The sequence below is a fragment of the Syngnathus typhle genome, linkage group LG11 (assembly GCF_033458585.1).
Source record: "Syngnathus typhle isolate RoL2023-S1 ecotype Sweden linkage group LG11, RoL_Styp_1.0, whole genome shotgun sequence".
In the NCBI taxonomy this organism is placed as follows: Eukaryota; Metazoa; Chordata; class Actinopteri; order Syngnathiformes; family Syngnathidae; genus Syngnathus; species Syngnathus typhle.
Genome location: NC_083748.1, coordinates 8,054,304 through 8,077,065, shown reverse-complemented (window position 1 = coordinate 8,077,065; position 22,762 = coordinate 8,054,304). Strand labels below are relative to the sequence as shown.

Below are 22,762 nucleotides of genomic sequence, written 5' to 3'. Positions count from 1 at the left end.
ATCCTTCGATAGCTCAGTTGGTAGAGCGGAGGACTGTAGGAGCAATATGCTGATATCCTTAGGTCGCTGGTTCAAATCCGGCTCGAAGGAATTTACTTCTTTACTCCGCCGTTTCACTTCGTGCTATTGGGGATAATTGGTTGTATTCTAAGCATGAGACAACAGTATTTTCAACATCCTTCGATAGCTCAGTTGGTAGAGCGGAGGACTGTAGGGGCAAGCTGTTGATATCCTTAGGTCGCTGGTTCAAATCCGGCTCGAAGGACTTTATTTACGCCACCATTCTATCACATGTAAAGCAATATCAGGCTTAATTTTGGGGATAATTGGTTGTATTCTAAGCATGAGACAACAGCATTGTCAACAGCCTTCGATAGCTCAGTTGGTAGAGCGGAGGACTGTAGGAGCAAGATGTTGATATCCTTAGGTCGCTGGTTCAAATCCGGCTCGAAGGAATTTACTTGTTTACTCCATCGTTTGACTTCGTGCTATTGGGGATAATTGGTTGTATTCTAAGAATGAGACAACATTGCTGTCAACACCCTTCGATAGCTCAGTTGGTAGAGCGGAGGACTGTAGCAGTGACATGTTGACATCCTTAGGTCGCTGGTTCAATTCCGGCTCGAAGGAATTTATTTATTTACTCCACCGTTTGACTTTAGCGCTATTGGGGATAATTGGTTGTATTCTAAGCATGAGACAACAGCATTGTCAACAGCCTTCGATAGCTCAGTTGGTAGAGTGGAGGACTGTAGGAGCAAGATGTTGATATCCTTAGGTCGCTGGTTCAAATCCGGCTCGAAGGAATTTACTTGTTTACTCCATCGTTTGACTTCGTGCTATTGGGAATAATTGGTTGTATTCTAAGAATGAGACAACATTGCTGTTAACACCCTTCGATAGCTCAATTGGTAGAGCGGAGGACTGTAGCAGTGACATGTTGACATCCTTAGGTCGCTGGTTCAATTCCGGCTCGAAGGAATTTATTTACTCCACCGTTTGACTTTAGCGCTATTGGGGATAATTGGTTGTATTCTAAGCATGAGACAACAGCATTGTCAACAGCCTTCGATAGCTCAGTTGGTAGAGCGGAGGACTGTAGGAGCAAGATGTTGATATCCTTAGGTCGCTGGTTCAAATCCGGCTCGAAGGAATTTACTTGTTTACTCCATCGTTTGACTTCGTGCTATTGGGAATAATTGGTTGTATTCTAAGAATGAGACAACATTGCTGTCAACACCCTTCGATAGCTCAGTTGGTAGAGCGGAGGACTGTAGCAGTGACATGTTGACATCCTTAGGTCGCTGGTTCAATTCCGGCTCGAAGGAATTTATTTATTTACTCCACCGTTTGACTTTAGCGCTATTGGGGATAATTGGTTGTATTCTAAGCATGAGACAACAGTATTGTCAATATCCTTCGATAGCTCAGTTGGTAGAGCGAAGCACTGTAGGAGCAAGATGTTGACATCCTTAGGTCGCAGGTTCAATTCCGGCTCGAAGGAATTTACTTGTTTACTCCATCGTTTGACTTCGTGCTATTGGGGATAATTGGTTGTATTCTAAGAATGAGACAACATTGCTGTCAACACCCTTCGATAGCTCAGTTGGTAGAGCGGAGGACTGTAGCAGTGACATGTTGACATCCTTAGGTCGCTGGTTCAATTCCGGCTCGAAGGAATTTATTTACTCCACCGTTTGACTTTAGCGCTATTGGGGATAATTGGTTGTATTCTAAGCATGAGACAACAGCATTGTCAACAGCCTTCGATAGCTCAGTTGGTAGAGCGGAGGACTGTAGCGGCAATATGTTGACATCCTTAGGTCGCTGGTTCAAATCCGGCTCGAAGGAATTTACTTGTTTACTCCATCGTTTGACTTCGTGCTATTGGGGATAATTGGTTGTATTCTAAGAATGAGACAACATTGCTGTCAACACCCTTCGATAGCTCAGTTGGTAGAGCGGAGGACTGTAGCAGTGACATGTTGACATCCTTAGGTCGCTGGTTCAATTCCGGCTCGAAGGATTTTATTTATTTACTCCACAGTTTGACTTTAGCGCTATTGGGGATAATTGGTTGTATTCTAAGCATGAGACAACAGCATTGTCAACAGCCTTCGATAGCTCAGTTGGTAGAGCGGAGGACTGTAGGAGCAAGATGTTGATATCCTTAGGTCGCTGGTTCAAATCCGGCTCGAAGGAATTTACTTGTTTACTCCATCGTTTGACTTCGTGTTATTGGGGATAATTGGTTGTATTCTAAGAATGAGACAACAGTGCTGTCAATACCCTTCGATAGCTCAGTTGGTAGAGCGGAGGACTGTAGCAGTGACATGTTGACATCCTTAGGTCGCTGGTTCAATTCCGGCTCGAAGGAATTTATTTATTTACTCCACCGTTTGACTTTAGCGCTATTGGGGATAATTGGTTGTATTCTAAGCATGAGACAACAGCATTGTCAACAGCCTTCGATAGCTCAGTTGGTAGAGCGGAGGACTGTAGGAGCAAGATGTTGATATCCTTAGGTCGCGGGTTCAAATCTGGCTCGAAGGAATTTACTTGTTTACTCCTTCGTTTGACTTCGTGCTATTGGGGATAATTGGTTGTATTCTAAGAATGAGACAACATTGCTGTCAGCACCCTTCGATAGCTCAGTTGGTAGAGCGGAGGACTGTAGCAGTGACATGTTGACATCCTTAGGTCGCTGGTTCAATTCCGGCTCGAAGGAATTTATTTATTTACTCCACAGTTTGACTTTAGCGCTATTGGGGATAATTGGTTGTATTCTAAGCATGAGACAACAGCATTGTCAACAGCCTTCGATAGCTCAGTTGGTAGAGCGGAGGACTGTAGGAGCAAGATGTTGATATCCTTAGGTCGCTGGTTCAAATCCGGCTCGAAGGAATTTACTTGTTTACTCCATCGTTTGACTTTGTGCTATTGGGGATAATTGGTTGTATTCTAAGAATGAGACAACATTGCTGTCAACACCCTTCGATAGCTCAGTTGGTAGAGCGGAGGACTGTAGCGGCAATATGTTGACATCCTTAGGTCGCTGGTTCAAATCCGGCTCGAAGGAATTTTTTCCCCACCGGTGATTTCATTAATCATCGCACGCTCAGGAGATAATTGGTCATCATGCATAAATGCACCTTCGATAGCTCAGTTGGTAGAGCGGAGGACTGTAGGCGTAGGATGCTGGTATCCTTAGGTCGCTGGTTCAAATCCGGCTCGAAGGAGTTGATTTTTCCTACCCTGATTAATCTGCACTACAGCAAAACAATCGGCCATATCGGACAGGTGCACTCGCTTTTGGTACCCCTCCGATTCTCAGTTGGTAGACCGGAAGACTGTAGGAGCAATATATTGAAATCCTTAGGTCGCTGGTTCGAATCCGGCGTGAAGGATGTTCTGTTCCTACTTATTTCTATTAATCAGATAAATCGATATCATATTGTATATGAGTTAATTCATTGTTCTGATTATGTTTATTACAGTGCTTATTCTGGGCAGGCATTTACGATTCATCCCACACCGCTCTTTAAACACAAGCAAGACGCTGTGTGTCCTCTGTGCTTATTTTAGGAAGATGTGACATTTGCATTGCGTCCCGCCTACAAGGCGTTGGAGGAGTGTCTGCTGCTCTTCTAAAGTATTTCACCGGAGAGAACGAGAGAAGGAGGATGCTCACAGCATCATCGATGGCCCAGACACGGGGTGAGTAACACCGAGCACCGACACCAACACTATCAGTCACTTCCATCATCAGCTCCATCTCGGGGCTCATTGTGAAGCCCCGAAGTCTGAACATATCTTCCATACGAGATTGCTATACCGATAGTTACGCTGCTCCATGGCTGCAACGGGGAAGCAGACAGATGCATGAATCACGTTGTTTGAGGGGCGACAGTCTACTGACTTGCGTTTAGAGCAACTTTCACTTCTGCACCAAGTGACGTTCTAATAGCCTAATCGCTGTAACTGGTTAATATTTTGAGGTTACATCCGGTTCATCTTCTGCCAGTCACCGCTGCTTATAAAAGTCATTCTGTCCTGCGTCATCCGGGATTGACTGCTACTCAAACTCAGCTTTTTACAACACTTCCTTTAATTAATCGAATGCATCTTCACGTTTCACCGTCACACATATATGCAGACAGCCATGCCTTATGGGAGCTAGCTGCACGGTAACGCTGCCAACAAACCGACCATCTTTCAACAGGCGGAGGCGGACACTATAGCGTTTCATAGCAGACGATTTTTAACACCAATTTGGTAAATTTGTTGTCATTCATCTGCACTGATGTCGTCTCAACGTAGGGGGCGCCACAGCCCACTAGCAAAATGAAAGTTAGGCATTCCTGTCGGACCGAAAATAAAACTGCAAACCTCTTGGTAACTACGGCATCAGAACATTTTGTGCAATGCTAAAAATAGCACGTGGTGGCCTTGGAAACTGTTGAAATTGGGTGTCAAAGAAGTTGAAGCTTTTTTTTTTTTTTTTTTAAAGGCTAGTTAGTGGTTGTTGCTATGCTACCAATAACGCATGCTACTGCTGGGCATTGGTGCTGACAAATGTTGTCACTGCTTGCACCCTGCACTTGCATGCATTGACCTACCTACCCTCTTGTTTTGTGCAACAGTTGAGACAAAGTTTGGTTTAACAATGCCGGTTTAATTTGGCTCCCAAGAAACTTGATTTATGAAAGTGAAAATGAAAGAGTATTGTATTTGTATTGTTGCAAAGGAACTTATAATACGAGATGATAATACTATAATAATGATAATACTAATGATAAAAAAAAAAGGGTTCTCTTGTGAAGTTATTCATTTTCAGATCTTTCATTTAACACCAAATCCTCAAAATGTCATCCACAGCAGCAATTCTTTGCAAGCACTCTAAAAGCTCCATTGGCAGAGGTGTACTAAAGATTCAGCATTCATCAAAACTGAATTCATATCGCTCACAGGGTGCTTGCTGGTGGCTTTGTTCCAGAACTCACAAAGCCAGTTGGTGCTGCAGCATACAAATGCTGAGCCTTTGCTATTGGCACATTTGAATAGAACACGGCCATTATTAATATTATCCATTGCACTGGTGTTATGATGACAATGTCTGAGGCAGAAGACTTTGGGGTTGATCATATTAGATGGCATTCTCTTTGTTTGCATGAATAGTAAATTCACTTTCCTTGCAATATAATTGTGGAATATACAAACTCATATTATTAAGCGATCCATGCTGATACCTTTGGCTCACATTTAATGGCGGAGTTTTATTCTATTTAAAAAAACAACACAAATTTTACCTCAAGCTGCATGTTTGTCACAGTGCATTTAAATGAGCTAACACCTTTTTTGTGTTGTGTTCACAGAGGAACAGACGCTGGGTATTAGAGCAGTGGTGTGCAACAGCGTGACCCCATTCACACTTCTTCATTAGGTTATTAGCTCATAAATTGAATATCAAAACTTGAATTCCTCTGTAGATTGTGAAGAGAAGGCAAATTACTTCAGACTGTCATTTTACATCAAAAATAAATATGGAACCTTTTCTTTCTTTTTTCTTTTTGCAAGTGGCAACAAAAAGGTAGCCATGCCCCCACCAGCTGACATTGTGAAGGTGGCTATTGAATGGCCGGGTGCAAATGCTCAACTTATAGAGATGGACCAGGTCTGTGCGATATCAGAAATATCATCATTTTCTCCCGTCTCCAAATTTATGCAACTCTAAGCTTTTCCTGCCTTTTTTTTGTTTGTAGAAACGACCTTTGACCTCAATCATCCGTGAAGTCTGTGACGGGTAAGCGTTGTTCTGTATTTTGGTATTTCACCAACGATTCGTAGCATTTACTCTTGGATGTCGTTCTAGTTTCTTTTGTTTTAGTGCACTCAAGTGTAATTCTAGTATTGGTCATCTGTAATTTGTAAATAATGCACAATGTCAGTCGATGTAATTTCTTCTGTTGTGGATCTTTGAAGGGGTGGGGACCGTGTTAACGTGAGCTGCTTCAGTATTCAGCAAATGCGCTCGTTGAAAAAACATTTGCTTTCCCCCCCCGCCCCCCTTGCCTTAAATAGACTTTAACTGGGTTGTTTGCTGTAAAGACTTTATGATGCAAGAAGACAGCAATATGAGACCTATTATGGTTCGCAAAGCATCAGTTCATAGCTTTTTAATATAGTTTATTTATGTTGCTCCTTTCAGCTTTACATACTACCCAACTTTCACAGCTCTGACCAAAAAAATAAAAATCTTCTTGTGTTGCTGACTTGGTATCTAATGAATAAATGGTATTTCTCAATTTTCAGATGGTCTTTGTCAGGGTCCGAACAGTTTGCTCTGCGCTATGCTGATGGTCCCCAGCTTTATATCACAGAACAGGTGAGCTTCATGTGACTATTTTGTCACCTATTGTTCTGTGATCATTAAAAAAGTAAGCCCCAAACTTTATCTTTAGAGTCGCAGTGAAATCAAGAACGGGACCATCCTTCGATTAGCCATTTCGCCCGTGAGTAATATTTAATTTTACATTTAGATTCCAATCAAACAATTTGATTACAGTTATATATGATATTATAGATGTTGTCATTTTATTTTGCTATGACCTGGAATAAAATGTTTAACCCAAATGCAACACAGGTACACATGACTGCAATTCTTGAGTGTTGTTCAATCAGCATTGTGGCCCTTGCAGTGTTTCTTTTCAGTGGAGCGATTGTTACATGGTAGACTCTGTGGTTTTTTTTTTTTTGAGAAGAATTAACAATTTTGCAACAGTTTGTTTCACTGCCAACTGACACCTCCACCACAGTACCAACCACAAAAAATTCAGTCGACTGAAATGACTTTTCAAGTGCTACTGTCATTTTGTACAGTGACTTTTTTTTTTAAATTTAATCAGTTTGATAATGTTTTTTTTCTTGTGGCTGACAGGGCCGGGCTGCTCGTCAGCTCCTGGAGCGTATCCAATCCCATGGGATTGACGCTCGCTTAGAAGCTCTGAAGGAGCTGGCCAAGCTGTCAGCAGACACCACGTTTGCTGCAGAGTTTATCAATATGGAGGGCATTGGGACGTTGGCCCGCCTCGTCGAGAGTGGCACCCAGTGAGATTGCGTCTTTAGTTTTTACTTTGGTCATGTCGCAAACATGAAAGCTTCCTTTCTTGTTACGTAATGTGGGATTCAATCTAGTTTTCTTTTTAATAATGTTTATATGTACAGTGGCACATTAAATGATATGAATGTTGTCCTCTTACTTCAGCTTCGGCGAAATGCTGGCATTCACCCTCACCGCATTCCTGGAATTAATGGATCACGGCATTGTATCCTGGGATCTTATCTCACTCTCCTTCATCAAGCAGGTGCCTCACATCAGAGCACATTTCACAGTTGCATATTCTCAATTTGTGTCGGTGTCTCAGTCCTTGTTATTTGCTCGCTTTGATTTAACTTTGACCTTCCTAGCTTCCTACACAGCGGAAATGAGTGGGTGCAGTTGCCTAGCAACGCCTGAGATTATCCAGAGCTCACTCAGTGTGTGCGTGTGTGTGGGACTGTGTGTGTGCGTGTGTGTGTGTGTGCATGCATGTGTGTATTTTCTGAAAGCTTTACTATGGCCCTGAGAGTTTCTCAAAGTAAACAAATATAACTCTTTTGTAGAAACAATTCATCATTAACAGGGCTGTTCCTTTCCCCAGTGTCTTTGCTGTAGTAATAACAATAATAATGATTCACAAGCAGTGTACGATGCAGAAGCTTTTATCGTGAGCCCCCCCCGCCCCCCCTCACTTCTTTTATCTTCCCAAAGATTGCAGGCTATGTGAACCAGCCTATGGTGGACGTGTCCATCCTGCAGCGTTCTCTGGCCATCCTGGAGAGTATGGTACTCAACAGCCACAGCCTCTACCACCGAGTGGCTCAGGAGATCACCGTGGGACAGCTCATCGGGCACCTGCAAGTGTGAGCACACACACATGCACAGGGGCTTTTTGCTCTCTGATTTCGGAGGCTAGATGAATGAAGCGCTGCTATGGGTTTGATGTGTACTTTTTTTTTTTAATGCATCAGGGATGCTCATAAAAGGAGGGCATCAATTATTCAGTCAAATTTCCATTAACGTTAACTTTATCTAATCCAAAACTATCAATGCAGCAAGTTATGGATTTGTCCTAAAATTATTAGAATATTCGATATCATCACATGATGGAATAAGGTACTTGATGAACCCACTAATATTACTCATAGGTGAGAAATGAACAACAAAACCCTATATTTAGACTTATAATTAGAAAACAGTTTTTTGAGGAATTCTGTGCTCGGGTATATGGAGCAAGATACTTCTAACAGGATTTGTTTGTTGCTTGATATCCTTGCAGGTCAAACCAAGAGATTCAGACTTATGCAATTGCCCTCATCAATGCTCTTTTCCTGAAAGCACCCGAGGACAGACGGCAGGTTAGTACACCACTGTAGGGGGAAAAACCCATTTACACTGAGTGTAGATGAATATTATAGTAGTTGAGGACATTATTGTTTTGAATATTGTATACTCCTAAGCAGGGCTTGACATGAACTTGTTTGCTCAGCAGCCACTGTGGTTTATGCTTTCCCAGAGTTACTAGCCATTCTGTGTTTTCACTTGTCAGAATTTTGTTGTTTTGTTTGTTAGTGTAAATTGTACTATGCTGAGGAGCAGTGTGACATCCAAAAATGCTTCTCAAACAAGTGCTGAACTGAAAATGGAAAACAAAAAGCTAACGTGACTTTTGGGAGACCTTGTAGAATCTTGGAATTGTGCTGTGTTGTTCTTTGTTTCTGTGCATGCCTGTCAGTGTTGTGTTCCTGTATCTCATTGTCCATGTGTGCACTTTTTATTTTCACCACCGCACATCCACCTCCTGCTCCCCCCTCCCTTGAACTTGTAGGAGGTGTACACTAACCCACTGGAGCAGCACCTCACTGTGAGTACACACTGGCGTCCCATATCATCCTCTCCACCCCACAGGCCTTTCCTTTGTTTAAAGCTGTCACACCATCCATGCAAATTCGAACAAAGCCACAACTTGCCTGCACTTTACACAAATTCGTGTTGGTTCAAACTGTTATGTAGTGTATGTTGTGACTGGGAGGTTTTGGCTCGCAGCCAAACTCAAGGCCCGGGGGCCAGACCTGGCCCGGCGAATCATTTTATATGGCCCTTGCAAGCAAATTATGTCTGTAAAATTCCCTCGCTAAAATCTGAACCAATATGTTTGTTGTGTGTAATAAATAACGTTGACATTTTGCTCAGATTGTTTTTAGTCTTTAATCATTTCACTTTTGTTGTCTGTTTTTTGCTGACAGGAAATGGCCAGCACCTTGGCACAGAAGCACTTGCGCTCCATTATTCTGAATGTGAGTAGTCCGCACGTGCTACCCCAGAATTACTATGTATGTAGCAATACTGTGTTCATCAAATTATCTAATCCCTGTCTAAAACTGCTTGAAATGACTACTGCTGTAAGGAAATACAGAACATCGTTAAAACCCAAGTATTATGATCCATTCCTCTTTAAAGCGTTCTTCCAACTGAGGCTCGGATGACGCATGGCGGGCGCATCTGGACCAGCCGCTCAGCCAGTGCAAAGATTGGCTAACGTGAAGTGTGTTGAAGCAGAACTATTAAATGTGATATGGCATGAAGTCCATGAAGTGGAAAAAACCCTCTGCTCTCAGAATGATTCCTTTTGGCACCAACTTGTGTGGAAGTGCTTCCCTGAACTGGCTGCAAATGAGGAAGACAGTGGAGTGTTATTTCCTGGAGCAATATCGCTATTGTGAGCTCTCTGGAAACAAATCTCCAAGACTGAGATGCATTTATGATGACTGTTGGACCATAGCATTGTCTGGATCCTAATTTGATACGACTAAGTCCAAATAGTGTTTTGCCATCTATCTATGGCATGTAGTCAGTCCTAGATGGCAAAAGTAATGAGATGCATCGACGTACTAATCCAGGAGTTATTAATTATTAATCATTAGCAATGATCAGAGGATAGTTTCAACATCTCAGTTTTATTAATAAGATTTTTTATTTTTTCCTTCCAGCATGTCATAAGAGGAAATCGACCAATCAAAGCAGAAATGGCACATCAGCTGTATGTTCTGCAGGTGTTGACCTTTAATCTTTTGGAGGAACGAATGATGACCAAAATGGATCCTAATGACCAGGTAAAAATGAAAAAAAAAAAAAAAAGATTTGTGTGTGTTTTAATTGTTCTTTATGCAACATTATAATTGGAAAATGTTGGAGGTGTGTGGCCTAAAATGTGGTTGGAGAATATATTTCTGGATTTAGCCATTAGTCCCTAAACGTGCTGATTTGTGTGACTCAGACTCAACGAGATGTCATTTTCGAGCTGCGGAGGATTGCATTTGATGGAGAAAATGACCCCACTGGCACAGAAAAACGAAAGACGTTGTATGCTAAAGATTATAAAATGCTAGGTTTTACGGTGAGTTGCCTCTGAGTTAAAGAAACAAAAATGAATGGTTATATTTGTAACATATTCTAACAAAACAGATTTTTTTTATAAATGTTTCTGTTTCGAATGTAGAACCATGTGAACCCTGCTATGGACTTCACACAGACTCCACCCGGGATGTTAGCTCTGGACAACATGCTGTACCTGGCCAAGGTCCATCAGGACACATACATCCGTGTAAGTTCTGACTCATGGCAGGATGCTGCTCAACTCCCAGATATGAGCAAATCCTCATTTTGATCACGTCTTTCCGTTTTTGACAGATTGTCTTGGAAAACAGTAGTCGCGAGGATAAGCATGAATGTCCCTTTGGCCGGTGTGCCATCGACCTCACTCGAATACTTTGTGAGATACTCCAAGTTGGAGAGTTGCGTAAGTACACGAGAATATGACATGATCTGGTCATTTCCATGCCTCACTAATTTTGTTGTTGTTTCACAAGCTAATGAGGGCTGCAATGACTACCACCCCATGTTCTTCACTCATGACCGAGCATGGGAAGAATTCTTCTGCATCTGCATCCAACTGCTCAATAAAACCTGGAAGGAGATGAGGGCCACCTCCGAGGACTTTAATAAGGTCAGTAAAGTCTTCGCTAGCACGGGCCTAAATATTTAAATCTACAATCTTATGGACAAATCTTTACAGTATGGCTCATCTTTAGGTTTCGGCCAGAAAGTGTTGTGCACATTTCCTAGTTGCAAAGCTTTCATTTCCTTAAAAAGGGATGCAAAACAAACTGAGAAATATATGTGATTAGAAAGCCAGTGGTTTTGTCGAAACCTAGCATTTCACATTACAAAAACTGTGATTGAATTTGCTTTTCTGCTTGAAAATCATTTCATTAGAAAGAGGCATACTCATTTGTTTCGTTGCACTGATTGTATTAATTTTCAATTTTGAGTTTCTAGTGAGTTGTAAATTATTCATGTATTCCTCTTCAAATAACAAGCCCCCGGGTTCACACCTGAGAACAAGAACAAAAAGGTTTTGATTTATTATTGACCTGCACTGCTTCCTTCATGCTAAGAGATGTTATCTCGTTTGTGTTAGCATTTTTAGCTACAGCAAAAAAAATGATGTAGCTTGTGTTTGATTCCTTATTTTATTCAATTTTCAAACTTTACAATTGGAATTTTGTTTTGGTGGGGGAGGGCGTGGTAAAACGTCAAATTATTATTCTGAAAGACGAGTAACTCCCATTATGGAGAAAGTGTGTTTGTGTTCTCATCGTGAAAGCTGCATTAGATCACATTTCCATCACTCAGCGTGAAAGTCAACAAAGCACAACCACAGTCAGCGAGGGGTGTGCTGTTTGTGTGAGTGTGCGAATCTCGCAAGAGTAGGCGGCCGAAATGCTTTTATTGCGATTAATATTACACAAAACCTAATTCTTAATGCTGCTAACGGGACGGGGTTCAGAGCGCTTCCTCCACAGGAGCACGTTTTGAGTCTCCGCATTCTATTGTTATCAAATTAGCACCGGTCGTTTATCTTGGGTACATTTCTGAATATAAATGACTTGAAATGAAAAAAAGTTGTTTTCACCGACAGAATTCGTTTTTGCTTGACAAGATAACTCGGCGACTCTTTATGAGAAATTGCAAATTAATATGAGGACGTGCGTTCCAAGCAGGTGATGCAGGTGGTCCGAGAGCAGATCACCAGAGCTCTGGCCATGAAGCCCTCGTCTTTGGACCAGCTGAAGAACAAGCTGCGAGGTCTCAACTACTCCGAGATACTACGACTACGACAGTCCGAGAGAATGAGCCAGGATGACTTTCAGTCCCCGCCCATCATGTCAGTGCCACGCCCCCCCCTCAAAAATCACTTCTTCACACTTCTTAAATGTTCTCCAAAACAAATATTCTGTGTCATGTATCATCCAAATGTGTTTTTGTGGTTAATGCCGTCGATGTGAGGTAGTGAGCTTCGCGAGAGAATCCAGCCTGAGATTCTGGAGCTCATTAAACAACAACGACTCAATCGCCTGTGCGAGGGCAGCTGTTTCCGAAAAGTGGGGAACCGCCGAAGGCAAGGTGCCACATCAATACAATCACTTTTTTTGTTCAAAAACACAGTATGGCTTCTGTTAACTTAGTTGAGCTAAGCATTTCTGCCTTTGTTGCAGAGAAATTTTGGTTCTGCAGACTTTCTCTTAATCACAAAGTGCTGCACTACGGGGACTTGGATGAATCACCTCAGGGTGAAGTGCCTTTTGAGATGCTTAGTGACAAAAGTAAGGTTCTCTTTCTTCTTACCAAAAATATGCCATCAGAATCTAATCGTTTCCATTGTTTTATGCATAATGCTGCTCAAAAATGAGTCATGTGACTGAGTCATTGAGTTTGACACTAGGCCATTATTGGAGAACATCACATTTTGGTTTTCTCTCTAGTCCCCGTCTCTGACATCAAGTCCGTGGTGACTGGGAAGGACTGCCCTCATATGAAGGAGAAAAGTGCTCTGAAACAAAACAAGGTAGGTTTTAGTTAAGTTAAAGTCATTCTAATCTTGAAATATAGTTGCTTTGAGAACACACCTCAGTGGTTCAAGGATTATTTTACCCAAGAACCCGTATAATTATGACGAATACTGTATGCGGCACAACGTGACCACGAGAGGGCTCTACAAGGAACAGTTTCCCACTAATCTTCACGTTTTTTATTTTTTTTATTTGCTCTATTTCACTGTCTTAACTGGTCTCTTGTCGCAGGAGGTGCTGGAGTTGGCTTTCTCGGTCCTTTACGATCCGGATGAGACGCTCAACTTTGTTGCGCCCAACAAATATGAGGTAGGCTGACTACCCCTAACTTATTTTAATGATAATCTTTCACTGGATGGTGGAAACAAATCTCGAAAAAAAAAATCACTTTTGTACTCCTAAAAATAATTAAATGGGTTTGTCCAGGAAATGTCAAACCTTATGATTGTGACTTTGACTTGATTTTGGAAAAAGGTTTGGAGAAGCCAAAAATACAGCTTTAGAGATGTAATTCCCGAAAGACCAAAAATACCAGTTTATACTCTCAGCTGCATTGCCGCATCTTCAATGTACTATTGCAGCAATCACTTTTGCCAGGTCACTGACAGTAAGAGTTTACATCTCGTACTGACTGATAATGACTGGTAGCCAAATGCATGAGCAGTGACTAAAAGACAGCCTATGACAGAAAAGCCAAGATAGATGTGCAGGGAACGTGAGTCGCAATGCCACTGGAATGACTTCATGGAATTTCCCACCATTTTAAAATTCCATCTGGATCTTTTTCATCCCAAAAATGGAAAAGAGGACTTTGGGTGGTGTGCTTTGTTGTGGCGCATACTTGCACGTCACACCCTGTTGTGACTCGCAATTCTTGCAGTCATTTCGGGTCTGTACGTTTGTCTGTGGAGCAGTATTGCATCTGGACGGACGGCTTGTGTGCGCTGCTGGGCAGAGAGATGAGCAGTGACCTCACACGCAGTGACCTGGACACGCTTATCAGCATGGAGATGAAGCTCCGCCTCCTGGACCTTGAGAACATCACAATCCCAGAAGCTCCACCCCCTGTTCCAAAGGAGCCAAGCTCTTATAATTTCACTTACAACTACAGTTGAGGTGTGTTGATTATAAAGCATATCAGCAAAGGTCAAGAATGTGCATACTATCTATTTTGACCAATATTGCGGTGTGCGATTCAGGAAAAAGTGACAGTAGAACCTCCATAGGCAAAGTCGTCCTAATTTAAAACTCAAAAATATTACATAATAGTAACGGGGTCCACGGACATATTAAGTCACCTCACATTAAATGAGGTCGACGCCTTTTTACATTTTCTGTCTGCACACCAGCCAGCAGGTAGAGTGACAATGCTCCGGTCATGCACGGATCGCTGCTTCCTTCTCTGCACAGAAATGTGCGAGATGTGAGTGTGCCACATTTGAAGGAACGCGAGGAGCACTGTGATTGGCCGAGTCAGCTGTGTTCACGGCGACAACATTGTAAACTGCCCTTTTTTTTTTTTTTTTTTTTAAATATGCCGCCTTGTGAAACACCTCTTGGAGTGGTAATGGAAATAGAGCCCTTGGGGTTCATTCGCGAAATGCTCACTGATTTGAAGTCAAATATTTGGGAACTAAACCTCCCACCTCCCGTTTTGACTTCTGAGGAATATTATTTCAAGATGATTCAGCAACTTTAGCGGCGTTCAACTATGGGGGCTCCACTGTACTAATATATTTTACATTTCTTTTTTGTGATTGTATTAATCTCATACCTCATTTGAATCTTCTGCGTGTACACATGTATTTTTGTGTGTTTACGGTTTTATCAATTCGGAATTATTTCCAAATATTGGTACACAAAACTATGAATAATCATAACTTCTTTAGCACATCCAAAGTATTGGCAACGACAAACTCTTCCCACTGCCAAGTAAAGAAAGATTGAATGTTTTTAAACACCACGACATGCAATAATATGCTTTATTTATTCAGCTCCAGCCCACCTCATCTAACGTGAGCCGAAATTTGGACACAGAACCTCAAAGTTGTAAGAGCTGTGCCAACCACAATACTGTAATATAGTTGGAGGAAAATGTTTAAACTTATTTTATGTATGTTTTAAGTAGTAATGCATCCATCATCAGTCACAAGAATTTCTTTCATGTTTAAAAAACTATGAATGTAATATATACTGTGCTATATAAGGTTTTATTTTTTACTGTGCTAATCAGGTTTTATTATTATTCTTTTTTTTCCCCTCCATAGCTTCGCACTGTACTAAAACTATGGTTACAATTGTGGCAATGACCAGAATTTTTTTTTTATATATATATATATGTACGTATATATATTTTGAGAATGTCTCTGAAGAAACCATTGCCATATTGAATGATTGTAGACGTTTTTGTCATTTTGGTTATTGTACCGAATTAGCACACTTTTTGTTGTTTTAAAACAGTAGCCATGGTATCAAGCCTGAAGTGTTATTGTTTAAAAGTCGTTTTTTCATCATGTCAATGTTGAATCTAGTACAAAACATGTCAATGATGTCATTTGCTAATGCAGAATAGAATTATATTTTTGTAAATGATTGTACACTGTGAGGAGAATGATATTGAAATAACATCATCATTTTGTATAATCCTTTTTTTAGCATGCAATTTATGTTTGAAGTATTTTTTTGTGCTGCATTGACTGCAATGCTACCAAATCATGTTTTTAAAGCTCATATTGGCTTTTTGTGAACATTTTTCTTTAGTATTAGGCACTTTGTCAGACAATGATGATGTTATAGTAATGTGTCTTGTATGGTTAAAGAGTATTGCAAATCCCTGTACTATTGATGCTATTTGTGAAAAAATGTGTCTGTTTTTAACTACTAATGGATGTTGTAATAGTTTCATATTTTTTATGGAAAAGAAGCTGCTATTACAGAATTCCATCTGAATTTAGCATACAGCATTAACTTCAATGACTGAAGTGCTTTTGCATTAGATATGCTGACAGTATGATTTTGCATCTGGTACTTTTCTCCATTTGATTGTAACCGTATTGAATGGGATGTTGTTGATTTATAAATATAACAGCAAAAAAAAAACTTAGTCTAAATATGGTATACATTTATAGTAACTGTGTATACAGTATATAGTGTTGTGTTGACTTAATTGGACAAAATGTACTGTATAATGTTCGGTGTCAATAAATACAAAGTAACCAAAGTATTTCTCTGGACCTGAAGTTAGTTGTGCTAGTGTGCTAATTTATGATATATATATATATATATATATATATATATTTTTTTTTTATATTATATATATATATATAGATATAGATATATATTTTATATTATATATATATATAGATATATTTACAACAGTCTCTTAACTGTGGCGTTTTAAATTTGGTGTAAAGTACACACCAATATGGTAAATTGTTCAGATTTGTGAAAGGAAAAAGAGTGGGGCAGCAATAGTTAAATTAAAAAGATTTATTGTATAATAGCTCAAAATAGAATTTGACACAATCACTTTGAGAATCATTAATGCTGAATGAAGATATCAGATGTTAGGCGAGGAAAGCTGTATAAGAACAGTAGTCCAAGATACTGAGCGCTAAGCATCAATCACTTTGACATACAAGAACAAAACAAGCAGTCACTTTTTCTTTTTGGATCAGTTATCAGACAGTGTTCCGTCTGCTTGGTTACAGTATGGTTCAGTCTGTGAGACATTTAGATGGGAAATGTAACACATGTCCCTGGACTGAATTCAAGTGTTCTTTATTTTCAGCCCAGCAGCCAAAAGCAGTCCTTTATATTGGATTTATGCACTCGCTGTGCGCTGCGTGAGTGCCATGGCCCCGTTTAAATCCATCTGGTTTGGGTTAAGGAATTCTTTACAATGTGTCTCAACACCAAAACAATGTCATTGATACTGTACATATATACTTTATATAAAATAAATACAAATCTTTCCTACATCACTGTGACTTTTCAGAAAATGACATTTAGTATTTGTTTCTGCATTTGTCATTTTAATGAGCTCAGCAGTCGTGATGGAACAGAAGTTCGTCACTCTGCATTGGCTGTTTCTTGTTGCTCCCCTCTGTCTTCTGCATGATGATCAGAGCTTTATGACTTTTGATTTCCTGGAAAAGAGCACTCGGGTGCTTTCCACTGTCCCATCCTTGGCCCGCCAGCAGCATGAGTACGAGCGCAAGGATCATCAGAAGTGTCGCGGCAGTGGACGTCAACTGCGGGGTGAGCTGCAGGCTGGCCCGAGGCTCTGCCACTTGCTTTGTTCGGAATGAGATACATTGAGGTTTCCTGCTTGTTTTGCTTCTCTTGCTGGTATGCTTGCTGCCCTCACCGGTGCCTAAATGTAAACACACTCTGTAAAACGTCTCTGCCTGCAGGTGGGTCAAGTTGAAGCTGCATGTGCCGGCAAGGATGCGTATGGTGTATGCGGGTGCGTCGGAGCTCATAGCTTGCCAGGACAAACGAGTTGATGGGAAATTGCGCATGTTCTGCCAGGACATGATAGCATAGTGTTCTCCAGTCTCCATTACCTTTAAACTCGTCCCCGCTTTGAGTAATGAAGGACCCTTGGGGTTAGGATCCACCACCCTTCTCCTTGCCTTGTGTCGTCTTTGCACGGACACGGTAACACTACGTGTATCAGCTCCCAGAGTATTCTCAGCTATGCAGGTGTACAAGCCGGCTTCTTTCGGGGTGACCTTTCTGATTTCCAGAGTTCCCTCAGGCAGGAGCCAATAGCGTTTGGTGGGGAAATCACCTTGGGCCTGGTTAGGGGAGATCCTGGAAACAGATGCAATTCCTTGGGTGGCTGTGAGGGAAGAAGCTGTTGGTCCCTCAGATGTGTTGCTCGAAGCTGGTCCAAGTCTCAACCCTGTGGGAGTCACCCAGTAAAGTAGAGGCTGCGGCTCTGCGAGAGCCCTACAGTGCAAAAGAAGCTTCCCTCCTTCTCTGACACCCACGCTGGAGGGCAGCGAGGCGCTGGCGATTGTTGGGAGGCAGGAGGCTGACATCTCCCTGGAGGACACCTCCCTCACCCTACGAGCCTTCAGGTCTGGTGGGTCTGAGCACAGCGTCGATTGCGGTTGGATGAAGCGCACCACCCGAGATGGTTGCTGGTTGCTGGCCGGTGCGTCTCGGTGAGGGTGGGGGGCGTCCTGTGCGGCCCAGTGAAACAGACAGTCACAACGGAGTGGGTTGGAGTGCAGGCTGACCTCCTGGAGTCTGGGCAGGGAGCTCATGGTGTGACGATGCAGAGCACTGAGATAGTTTGAGTTGAGCATGAGACTCTCAAGCCTGCTCAGCTGCGCAAACGCCTGCGGGTGAATGAAGGACAGTCGGGGGTTGTTGGTGATCTCCAGTTTGGTCAGCTCTGGGAGGTTCTCTAACGCCGCTCTCTCAATGGACAGCAGCTCCTCCATGTTGTTGAGGCCGAGCTCCTTTAGGTGGACCATATCTCGGAAGTCTCCCGTGTTGATCAGTTTGATTCGGTTCTTGTTAAGATCAAGAAACTTGAGTCCTTTCACTCTCTGCAGAGCCCGAGTGGGCACCTTGATCAGTTGATTATCGTAGAAGGAGAGACTCTCCAGATCCTCCAACCCATCTAGAGCATTGTCAGCTAAACCTCTCAAGCCCATACCACCAAGAACAAGACTGCGGAGGGATTTCAAGGCTAGGAAACCCTGCTCAGGCAAGGTCTCTACTGGGTTTCCTCCAAGCATGAGAACTTGTAGGTTCTGCAAAGCCTCAAACCACCTTGGATCAATGGTGGTGAGTCTATTGTTGTTAATGTGCAGACGCAAGAGAGAGTTCAGGCCAGTGAAGGCTCTGGGTGCGATAGAACATAAGTTGTTATGGCTGAGAAAGAGCTCCTGTAAAGCCAGCAGTGAGGAGAAAGAGGCCTCTGGGAGGTGACTGAGATGGTTTTCCTCCAGGTGTAAAGACAGCAGAGAGGGCAGAGACAGGTTTTGCGTAATAGCCCTGACATAGCTGAAGTGATTCTGTGAAAGGTCAAGATCAGTGAGGTTGGGGAGCCCGTGAAGCATAGCCACCTCCATTTCAGACATATTGTTCCCCTGCAGGTGCAAGGTGTGTGTGTCAAAGGGCAGAGGCCACGGGAGCCCAGTCAGCAGAAGGTCATTACAGTCCACGGTGGGAGCTTCGTGGTAAACCGAGTCTGGCGAGAACCACGGCTTGATGTGACACACACACCGCCCTGGGCAGGGTACGTGCCATGGCAGCGCTTGAGGCAACGACCCCAGCGCTCCGAGCACGCACACACTGACAACCAGGAGACACTGTGATTGTAGAAGCATCAACATTGGCCCCATAATCCTAAAGGGGTCACGGGTGCCGTTTGGAGAAGGTTTTAAGATCTTGTTGAGATCTGACGAAGTCAACTGTCGGAGAGTGTGCTCAGATGGCGGAAGATGGTTAGAATCGCTTTCACCGGTATGGAATTCTTAGGCAAACGGGGAAGGATAATCATACCGAGGCGCTTGGCACACAGGCAATCTACCGTGTGACTCTTTAGGAACAATTTGGACTGCAGTGGTAGAACATGATGACCGTCTTTTTCTTGTCACGCCATCAATCTCACATCCTGGCGGCGGGCGGACGACTCTTGGCTCATTGCTTGCTGCTCTATCAAGCGCACACACACGGAAAAAGAAATAGAAAGTGGAGTAAAGTGTAATTCACTGATGGATAAGTAGCAATTGTCATAAGCATGGCTATCTGTAAAAAGAAGTCAAAGCAAGGTCGGGTACATTGTTGCCATGGAAACAGGATTATTCTTGCTGTGTTCCTTTACTTGTAATTTGTTTTGGTCCAATCTGTGCACCAGTTGATAAGAATAACACTAAAAGAAGTCATGAGTGGGGGTTGGAACCCTTTGACTGCATCTATCAAAGCGCCTAATCAATGTTTTCGCCATTGTCTGACTAATTGTGAGTGCTGAGAGAGAAGCATTTACGATCATGCCACTGTGCATTTAAAAAAAACAAGCATGGATATCAACTCGTTCTTATCGTGTGTATTTGTAATGAAATAATTAGTGCAGCTCAGCCATTCATTACATTCAACTTGCCGACTCAGAGAACTTTTGCCAGTCCGCCGCTATCTTTAATGCCCGCGGCAGCAAACATTCTACAAAGATGGACGGGTGGGTATTGTACGACAGCGCGTTTGTGTCAACATCATCTCGGTGCAGATCTTTCCTCCCGGGGTCCTTCTCAATCTTCCATCAGCCATTCGCTTTCATCTCCACTCTCTCGTCTTTCCACGTGCAACCTGCTCAATAATGCATCGGCCATTTAATTTGGATGTTTTTGCCTTTTGCTCTCAAATGTCAACGATGTTAGTTTCAGGAACGCAGAGCGATGCGCTGACTGCATGCCTGAGAAGTTTTTGGAATTCATACCGCTGGTAACTGGAGCTTCTTTTTCCTCCGCATTCACCCTGGTTGGCTTTCTTTTCTTTTTTCCCCCCACCATTTTGTCATCATAGTTGACCATGTGACAGTTGAGTCTTTCTTTAATCGATTTTATCCATGCTGATTCAAAGTATACGAATTAACAAAAAACAGAAGAGAGATCTGCAGAAAATATATATTCAGCATTGTGATATGTTCATACTGCAGCTCATGCATTTTCGAGAAGCAACTTTTCACAAACAAGAATTTCTCTGTTCTTTAGACACTTCGAAGGACTCAATTCTAAAAGAAAACACTGTTTAGTGGTTGTGGAAAAATTGATTCCTCCCTAGCTTTTCATATTTGTAAAATGCCACTCGCACCTCCTTGTTCACCTGTTAGCATTCCATCTGAGCTGAGTGCCTCCCGTGCTTTTAAGCTTTGAGCTAAAAACAAAACACACCAGCTTTTTCATTAACACATTGATAAGAACATTACATGCTTATCTCTGCTGTTCCTCTTATCTAAGAACAAACTCGAGCTAGACCTTGAAGCTTTTTTTTTTTTTTTAAGCTGCTGGAGGTGACAAATGACTGCTTGTATGAAGAACGTAAATACATTTGCATGTAGTCAGAGGAGGCATTACATGCAGGAGTGCGGGATGCTTTTGACAGAGATGGAGAACCTGGATAGAGACTGTACTTGGCCCCCCCCCCAAAAAAAAGAGGCGCATGATAACGCAGGCTGTTGCTGCAGACGCACGTATCCACAAACTTATCATATTTCTCCTCTCCATCTGTAAACGCACTCACACCGAGCAAATATGCATGCACGCATCCACGGCGACATGTGTACGTCTGTGCTATCATTTCTGTTTTCTTACCCGAGCTGCAAGGATCACTCCATCGCTGTGTTCAGCCTTGAACACCTCGGATGGTGTTATTTCTTGTCTCCCTCTCAGCCACACAATTAAGATTCTTGAAATATCACGTCTATGCTGCACTGGAGCTGGGAAGAACGTTGACTCTCTCTCTCTCTCTCTCTCTCTCTCTCTCTCTCTCTCTCTCTCTCTCTCTCTCTCTCTCTCTCTCTCTCCCGCTCTCTCTTGGCTCTGCAGCAGAGCTTGCATCCCTCGCATCCTGCCTCCTCTCTTCCATCGCCTGCCTCACTCGCTCTCTCGTTCTCTTCTCCTCTGTCACATGCTGATGGAAAAATACTTGCAGTGGGATACAGTGTGTGTGGATGACAGGTTGTTTCTGTATGCATTTGGTTTAGTTGGGGAAAATAAATGCTTTATTAAGATAAGAAGATAAGTCTTCTTATCAAACTGACACTGTCGACATTCATGCAAAGCTGCCGTGCTTACGTAGTTTCATGCATTCCCTTAATGTGATTAGGTGCACCACTGTGTATAAGTTTTCTTGTTCAAAACAAATCCACTCACTGAAAGCCCTCAGCCGTGATTCGAAAACAGGATAAAATCTGAAAGAGATGAATCAGAATGTGATTATTGGAGTCTCACAGTAGTCTACAGTACTTGGAAACTGTTTTGTAAATTACTGTTGTTTTTTCAGTGTAGCCTTAATAGCTATGGCAGAGTTTTGTGGAGCTGGTTAACATATCACAAAAATTCATTTTCTTGATATATTTAAAGAAAAATGCAAGTTTGTTTGTTTTATTGTCATTTAAAAAAAAAAAAAAAGATGTTTTCATCCAAGTCAATATAGATCGTCTCCCGTGTGGGTAACTAAGATCCTGTCAGACACAACCATTTCACAAATAAAAGATGCAATAAAGCTTCCAGAAGCAATAAAAAGCCCATTTCCCTTTTATTCATTGTGGCAGTAGACTAAACAAAAAAACTAAATATATGTTTCATTTGAAGCACGCGATAAACAGTATCAAATGTCTTCAGACAGTTTAAAACGATGTGAATGGCAACAAGAGTCCAATGGTGCAGCCAGCTGCAAAAACTGCTTGCAGCCATACATTTTTTATTCAGCACTTAGAGTGCTAATTAAATGATGAAGAAGAAAAATACAGCTTCTGGACTGGGAACAAGAAAACACCGGAGCCACAATGAAAGCTTCATGTGAGCCATTGCAGGTATTGTCCATATCGTAATATCACTGTGTGTTTGTGTGTGTGCGTGTGTTTGCTCATGTGCTACGATTTGATTTTGTGTCATCCACTGTGATTCAGCTGTTGCTTTCGTTCCCTCAGAGTGTTAACCTAAGGAAACTCCCCAACATAATCTTGCCTTTTTCCTTTGAACTCTCATTTACAGTTATGAATTTGTGAGAG

The 22,762-nt window shown here is 42.1% G+C and overlaps 2 protein-coding genes and 19 non-coding genes across 26 annotated transcripts; 20 read left to right on the top strand and 1 right to left on the bottom strand.

The window, feature by feature from the left end:
* The first annotated feature begins 2 nt into the window (after positions 1–2).
* trnay-gua (transfer RNA tyrosine (anticodon GUA)) lies at positions 3–90 on the top strand. The gene is given in 2 exon segments: positions 3–39; positions 55–90. It is a non-coding gene; the product is annotated as a tRNA-Tyr (tRNA).
* Positions 91–177: 87 nt separating this feature from the next.
* trnay-gua (transfer RNA tyrosine (anticodon GUA)) lies at positions 178–265 on the top strand. The gene is given in 2 exon segments: positions 178–214; positions 230–265. It is a non-coding gene; the product is annotated as a tRNA-Tyr (tRNA).
* Positions 266–367: 102 nt separating this feature from the next.
* trnay-gua (transfer RNA tyrosine (anticodon GUA)) lies at positions 368–455 on the top strand. The gene is given in 2 exon segments: positions 368–404; positions 420–455. It is a non-coding gene; the product is annotated as a tRNA-Tyr (tRNA).
* An 87-nt stretch (positions 456–542) lies between these two features.
* Positions 543–630, top strand: trnay-gua (transfer RNA tyrosine (anticodon GUA)). Its single transcript is given in 2 exon segments — positions 543–579; positions 595–630. It is a non-coding gene; the product is annotated as a tRNA-Tyr (tRNA).
* An 88-nt stretch (positions 631–718) lies between these two features.
* trnay-gua (transfer RNA tyrosine (anticodon GUA)) lies at positions 719–806 on the top strand. The gene is given in 2 exon segments: positions 719–755; positions 771–806. It is a non-coding gene; the product is annotated as a tRNA-Tyr (tRNA).
* An 87-nt stretch (positions 807–893) lies between these two features.
* On the top strand, positions 894–981 carry trnay-gua (transfer RNA tyrosine (anticodon GUA)). Its single transcript is given in 2 exon segments — positions 894–930; positions 946–981. It is a non-coding gene; the product is annotated as a tRNA-Tyr (tRNA).
* Positions 982–1,065: 84 nt separating this feature from the next.
* Positions 1,066–1,153, top strand: trnay-gua (transfer RNA tyrosine (anticodon GUA)). Its single transcript is given in 2 exon segments — positions 1,066–1,102; positions 1,118–1,153. It is a non-coding gene; the product is annotated as a tRNA-Tyr (tRNA).
* An 87-nt stretch (positions 1,154–1,240) lies between these two features.
* trnay-gua (transfer RNA tyrosine (anticodon GUA)) lies at positions 1,241–1,328 on the top strand. Its single transcript is given in 2 exon segments — positions 1,241–1,277; positions 1,293–1,328. It is a non-coding gene; the product is annotated as a tRNA-Tyr (tRNA).
* An 88-nt stretch (positions 1,329–1,416) lies between these two features.
* trnay-gua (transfer RNA tyrosine (anticodon GUA)) lies at positions 1,417–1,504 on the top strand. Its single transcript is given in 2 exon segments — positions 1,417–1,453; positions 1,469–1,504. It is a non-coding gene; the product is annotated as a tRNA-Tyr (tRNA).
* Positions 1,505–1,591: 87 nt separating this feature from the next.
* Positions 1,592–1,679, top strand: trnay-gua (transfer RNA tyrosine (anticodon GUA)). The gene is given in 2 exon segments: positions 1,592–1,628; positions 1,644–1,679. It is a non-coding gene; the product is annotated as a tRNA-Tyr (tRNA).
* Positions 1,680–1,763: 84 nt separating this feature from the next.
* Positions 1,764–1,851, top strand: trnay-gua (transfer RNA tyrosine (anticodon GUA)). Its single transcript is given in 2 exon segments — positions 1,764–1,800; positions 1,816–1,851. It is a non-coding gene; the product is annotated as a tRNA-Tyr (tRNA).
* An 87-nt stretch (positions 1,852–1,938) lies between these two features.
* trnay-gua (transfer RNA tyrosine (anticodon GUA)) lies at positions 1,939–2,026 on the top strand. The gene is given in 2 exon segments: positions 1,939–1,975; positions 1,991–2,026. It is a non-coding gene; the product is annotated as a tRNA-Tyr (tRNA).
* An 88-nt stretch (positions 2,027–2,114) lies between these two features.
* trnay-gua (transfer RNA tyrosine (anticodon GUA)) lies at positions 2,115–2,202 on the top strand. Its single transcript is given in 2 exon segments — positions 2,115–2,151; positions 2,167–2,202. It is a non-coding gene; the product is annotated as a tRNA-Tyr (tRNA).
* An 87-nt stretch (positions 2,203–2,289) lies between these two features.
* Positions 2,290–2,377, top strand: trnay-gua (transfer RNA tyrosine (anticodon GUA)). Its single transcript is given in 2 exon segments — positions 2,290–2,326; positions 2,342–2,377. It is a non-coding gene; the product is annotated as a tRNA-Tyr (tRNA).
* An 88-nt stretch (positions 2,378–2,465) lies between these two features.
* Positions 2,466–2,553, top strand: trnay-gua (transfer RNA tyrosine (anticodon GUA)). The gene is given in 2 exon segments: positions 2,466–2,502; positions 2,518–2,553. It is a non-coding gene; the product is annotated as a tRNA-Tyr (tRNA).
* Positions 2,554–2,640: 87 nt separating this feature from the next.
* On the top strand, positions 2,641–2,728 carry trnay-gua (transfer RNA tyrosine (anticodon GUA)). The gene is given in 2 exon segments: positions 2,641–2,677; positions 2,693–2,728. It is a non-coding gene; the product is annotated as a tRNA-Tyr (tRNA).
* Positions 2,729–2,816: 88 nt separating this feature from the next.
* On the top strand, positions 2,817–2,904 carry trnay-gua (transfer RNA tyrosine (anticodon GUA)). Its single transcript is given in 2 exon segments — positions 2,817–2,853; positions 2,869–2,904. It is a non-coding gene; the product is annotated as a tRNA-Tyr (tRNA).
* Positions 2,905–2,991: 87 nt separating this feature from the next.
* On the top strand, positions 2,992–3,079 carry trnay-gua (transfer RNA tyrosine (anticodon GUA)). Its single transcript is given in 2 exon segments — positions 2,992–3,028; positions 3,044–3,079. It is a non-coding gene; the product is annotated as a tRNA-Tyr (tRNA).
* Positions 3,080–3,151: 72 nt separating this feature from the next.
* Positions 3,152–3,239, top strand: trnay-gua (transfer RNA tyrosine (anticodon GUA)). The gene is given in 2 exon segments: positions 3,152–3,188; positions 3,204–3,239. It is a non-coding gene; the product is annotated as a tRNA-Tyr (tRNA).
* Positions 3,240–3,590: 351 nt separating this feature from the next.
* On the top strand, positions 3,591–16,234 carry elmo2 (engulfment and cell motility 2). 6 transcript variants are annotated; one of them, XM_061291896.1, is made up of 24 exons: positions 3,591–3,717; positions 5,376–5,443; positions 5,578–5,674; positions 5,763–5,803; positions 6,313–6,385; positions 6,462–6,512; positions 6,938–7,107; positions 7,265–7,364; positions 7,811–7,962; positions 8,379–8,457; positions 8,928–8,963; positions 9,346–9,396; positions 10,090–10,212; positions 10,377–10,496; positions 10,599–10,703; positions 10,790–10,898; positions 10,969–11,105; positions 12,160–12,326; positions 12,453–12,565; positions 12,658–12,765; positions 12,925–13,007; positions 13,243–13,320; positions 13,926–14,127; positions 15,006–16,234. In XM_061291896.1, the coding sequence occupies exons 3-23, from the start codon at positions 5,597–5,599 to the stop codon at positions 14,124–14,126; spliced, it is 2,175 nt and encodes a 724-aa protein (XP_061147880.1). In that variant the 5' UTR covers positions 3,591–3,717; positions 5,376–5,443; positions 5,578–5,596; the 3' UTR covers position 14,127; positions 15,006–16,234. The 6 variants fall into 6 exon arrangements, with proteins under 6 accessions (XP_061147880.1, XP_061147884.1, XP_061147885.1 ...); XM_061291900.1 differs by lacking the exon at positions 13,926–14,127; XM_061291901.1 differs by lacking the exon at positions 15,006–16,234 and having other exon boundaries at positions 7,811–7,956; positions 12,163–12,326; positions 13,926–14,531.
* Positions 16,235–16,545: 311 nt separating this feature from the next.
* On the bottom strand, positions 16,546–21,483 carry LOC133161695 (leucine-rich repeat neuronal protein 2-like). Its single transcript, XM_061290224.1, has 2 exons — positions 21,342–21,483; positions 16,546–19,689 (listed from the first exon to the last, which is right to left on the bottom strand). Exon 2 carries the CDS (start codon positions 19,374–19,376, stop codon positions 17,055–17,057), a length of 2,322 nt encoding a protein of 773 aa, XP_061146208.1. The 5' UTR covers positions 19,377–19,689; positions 21,342–21,483; the 3' UTR covers positions 16,546–17,054.
* Between the last annotated feature and the right edge of the window lie 1,279 nt (positions 21,484–22,762).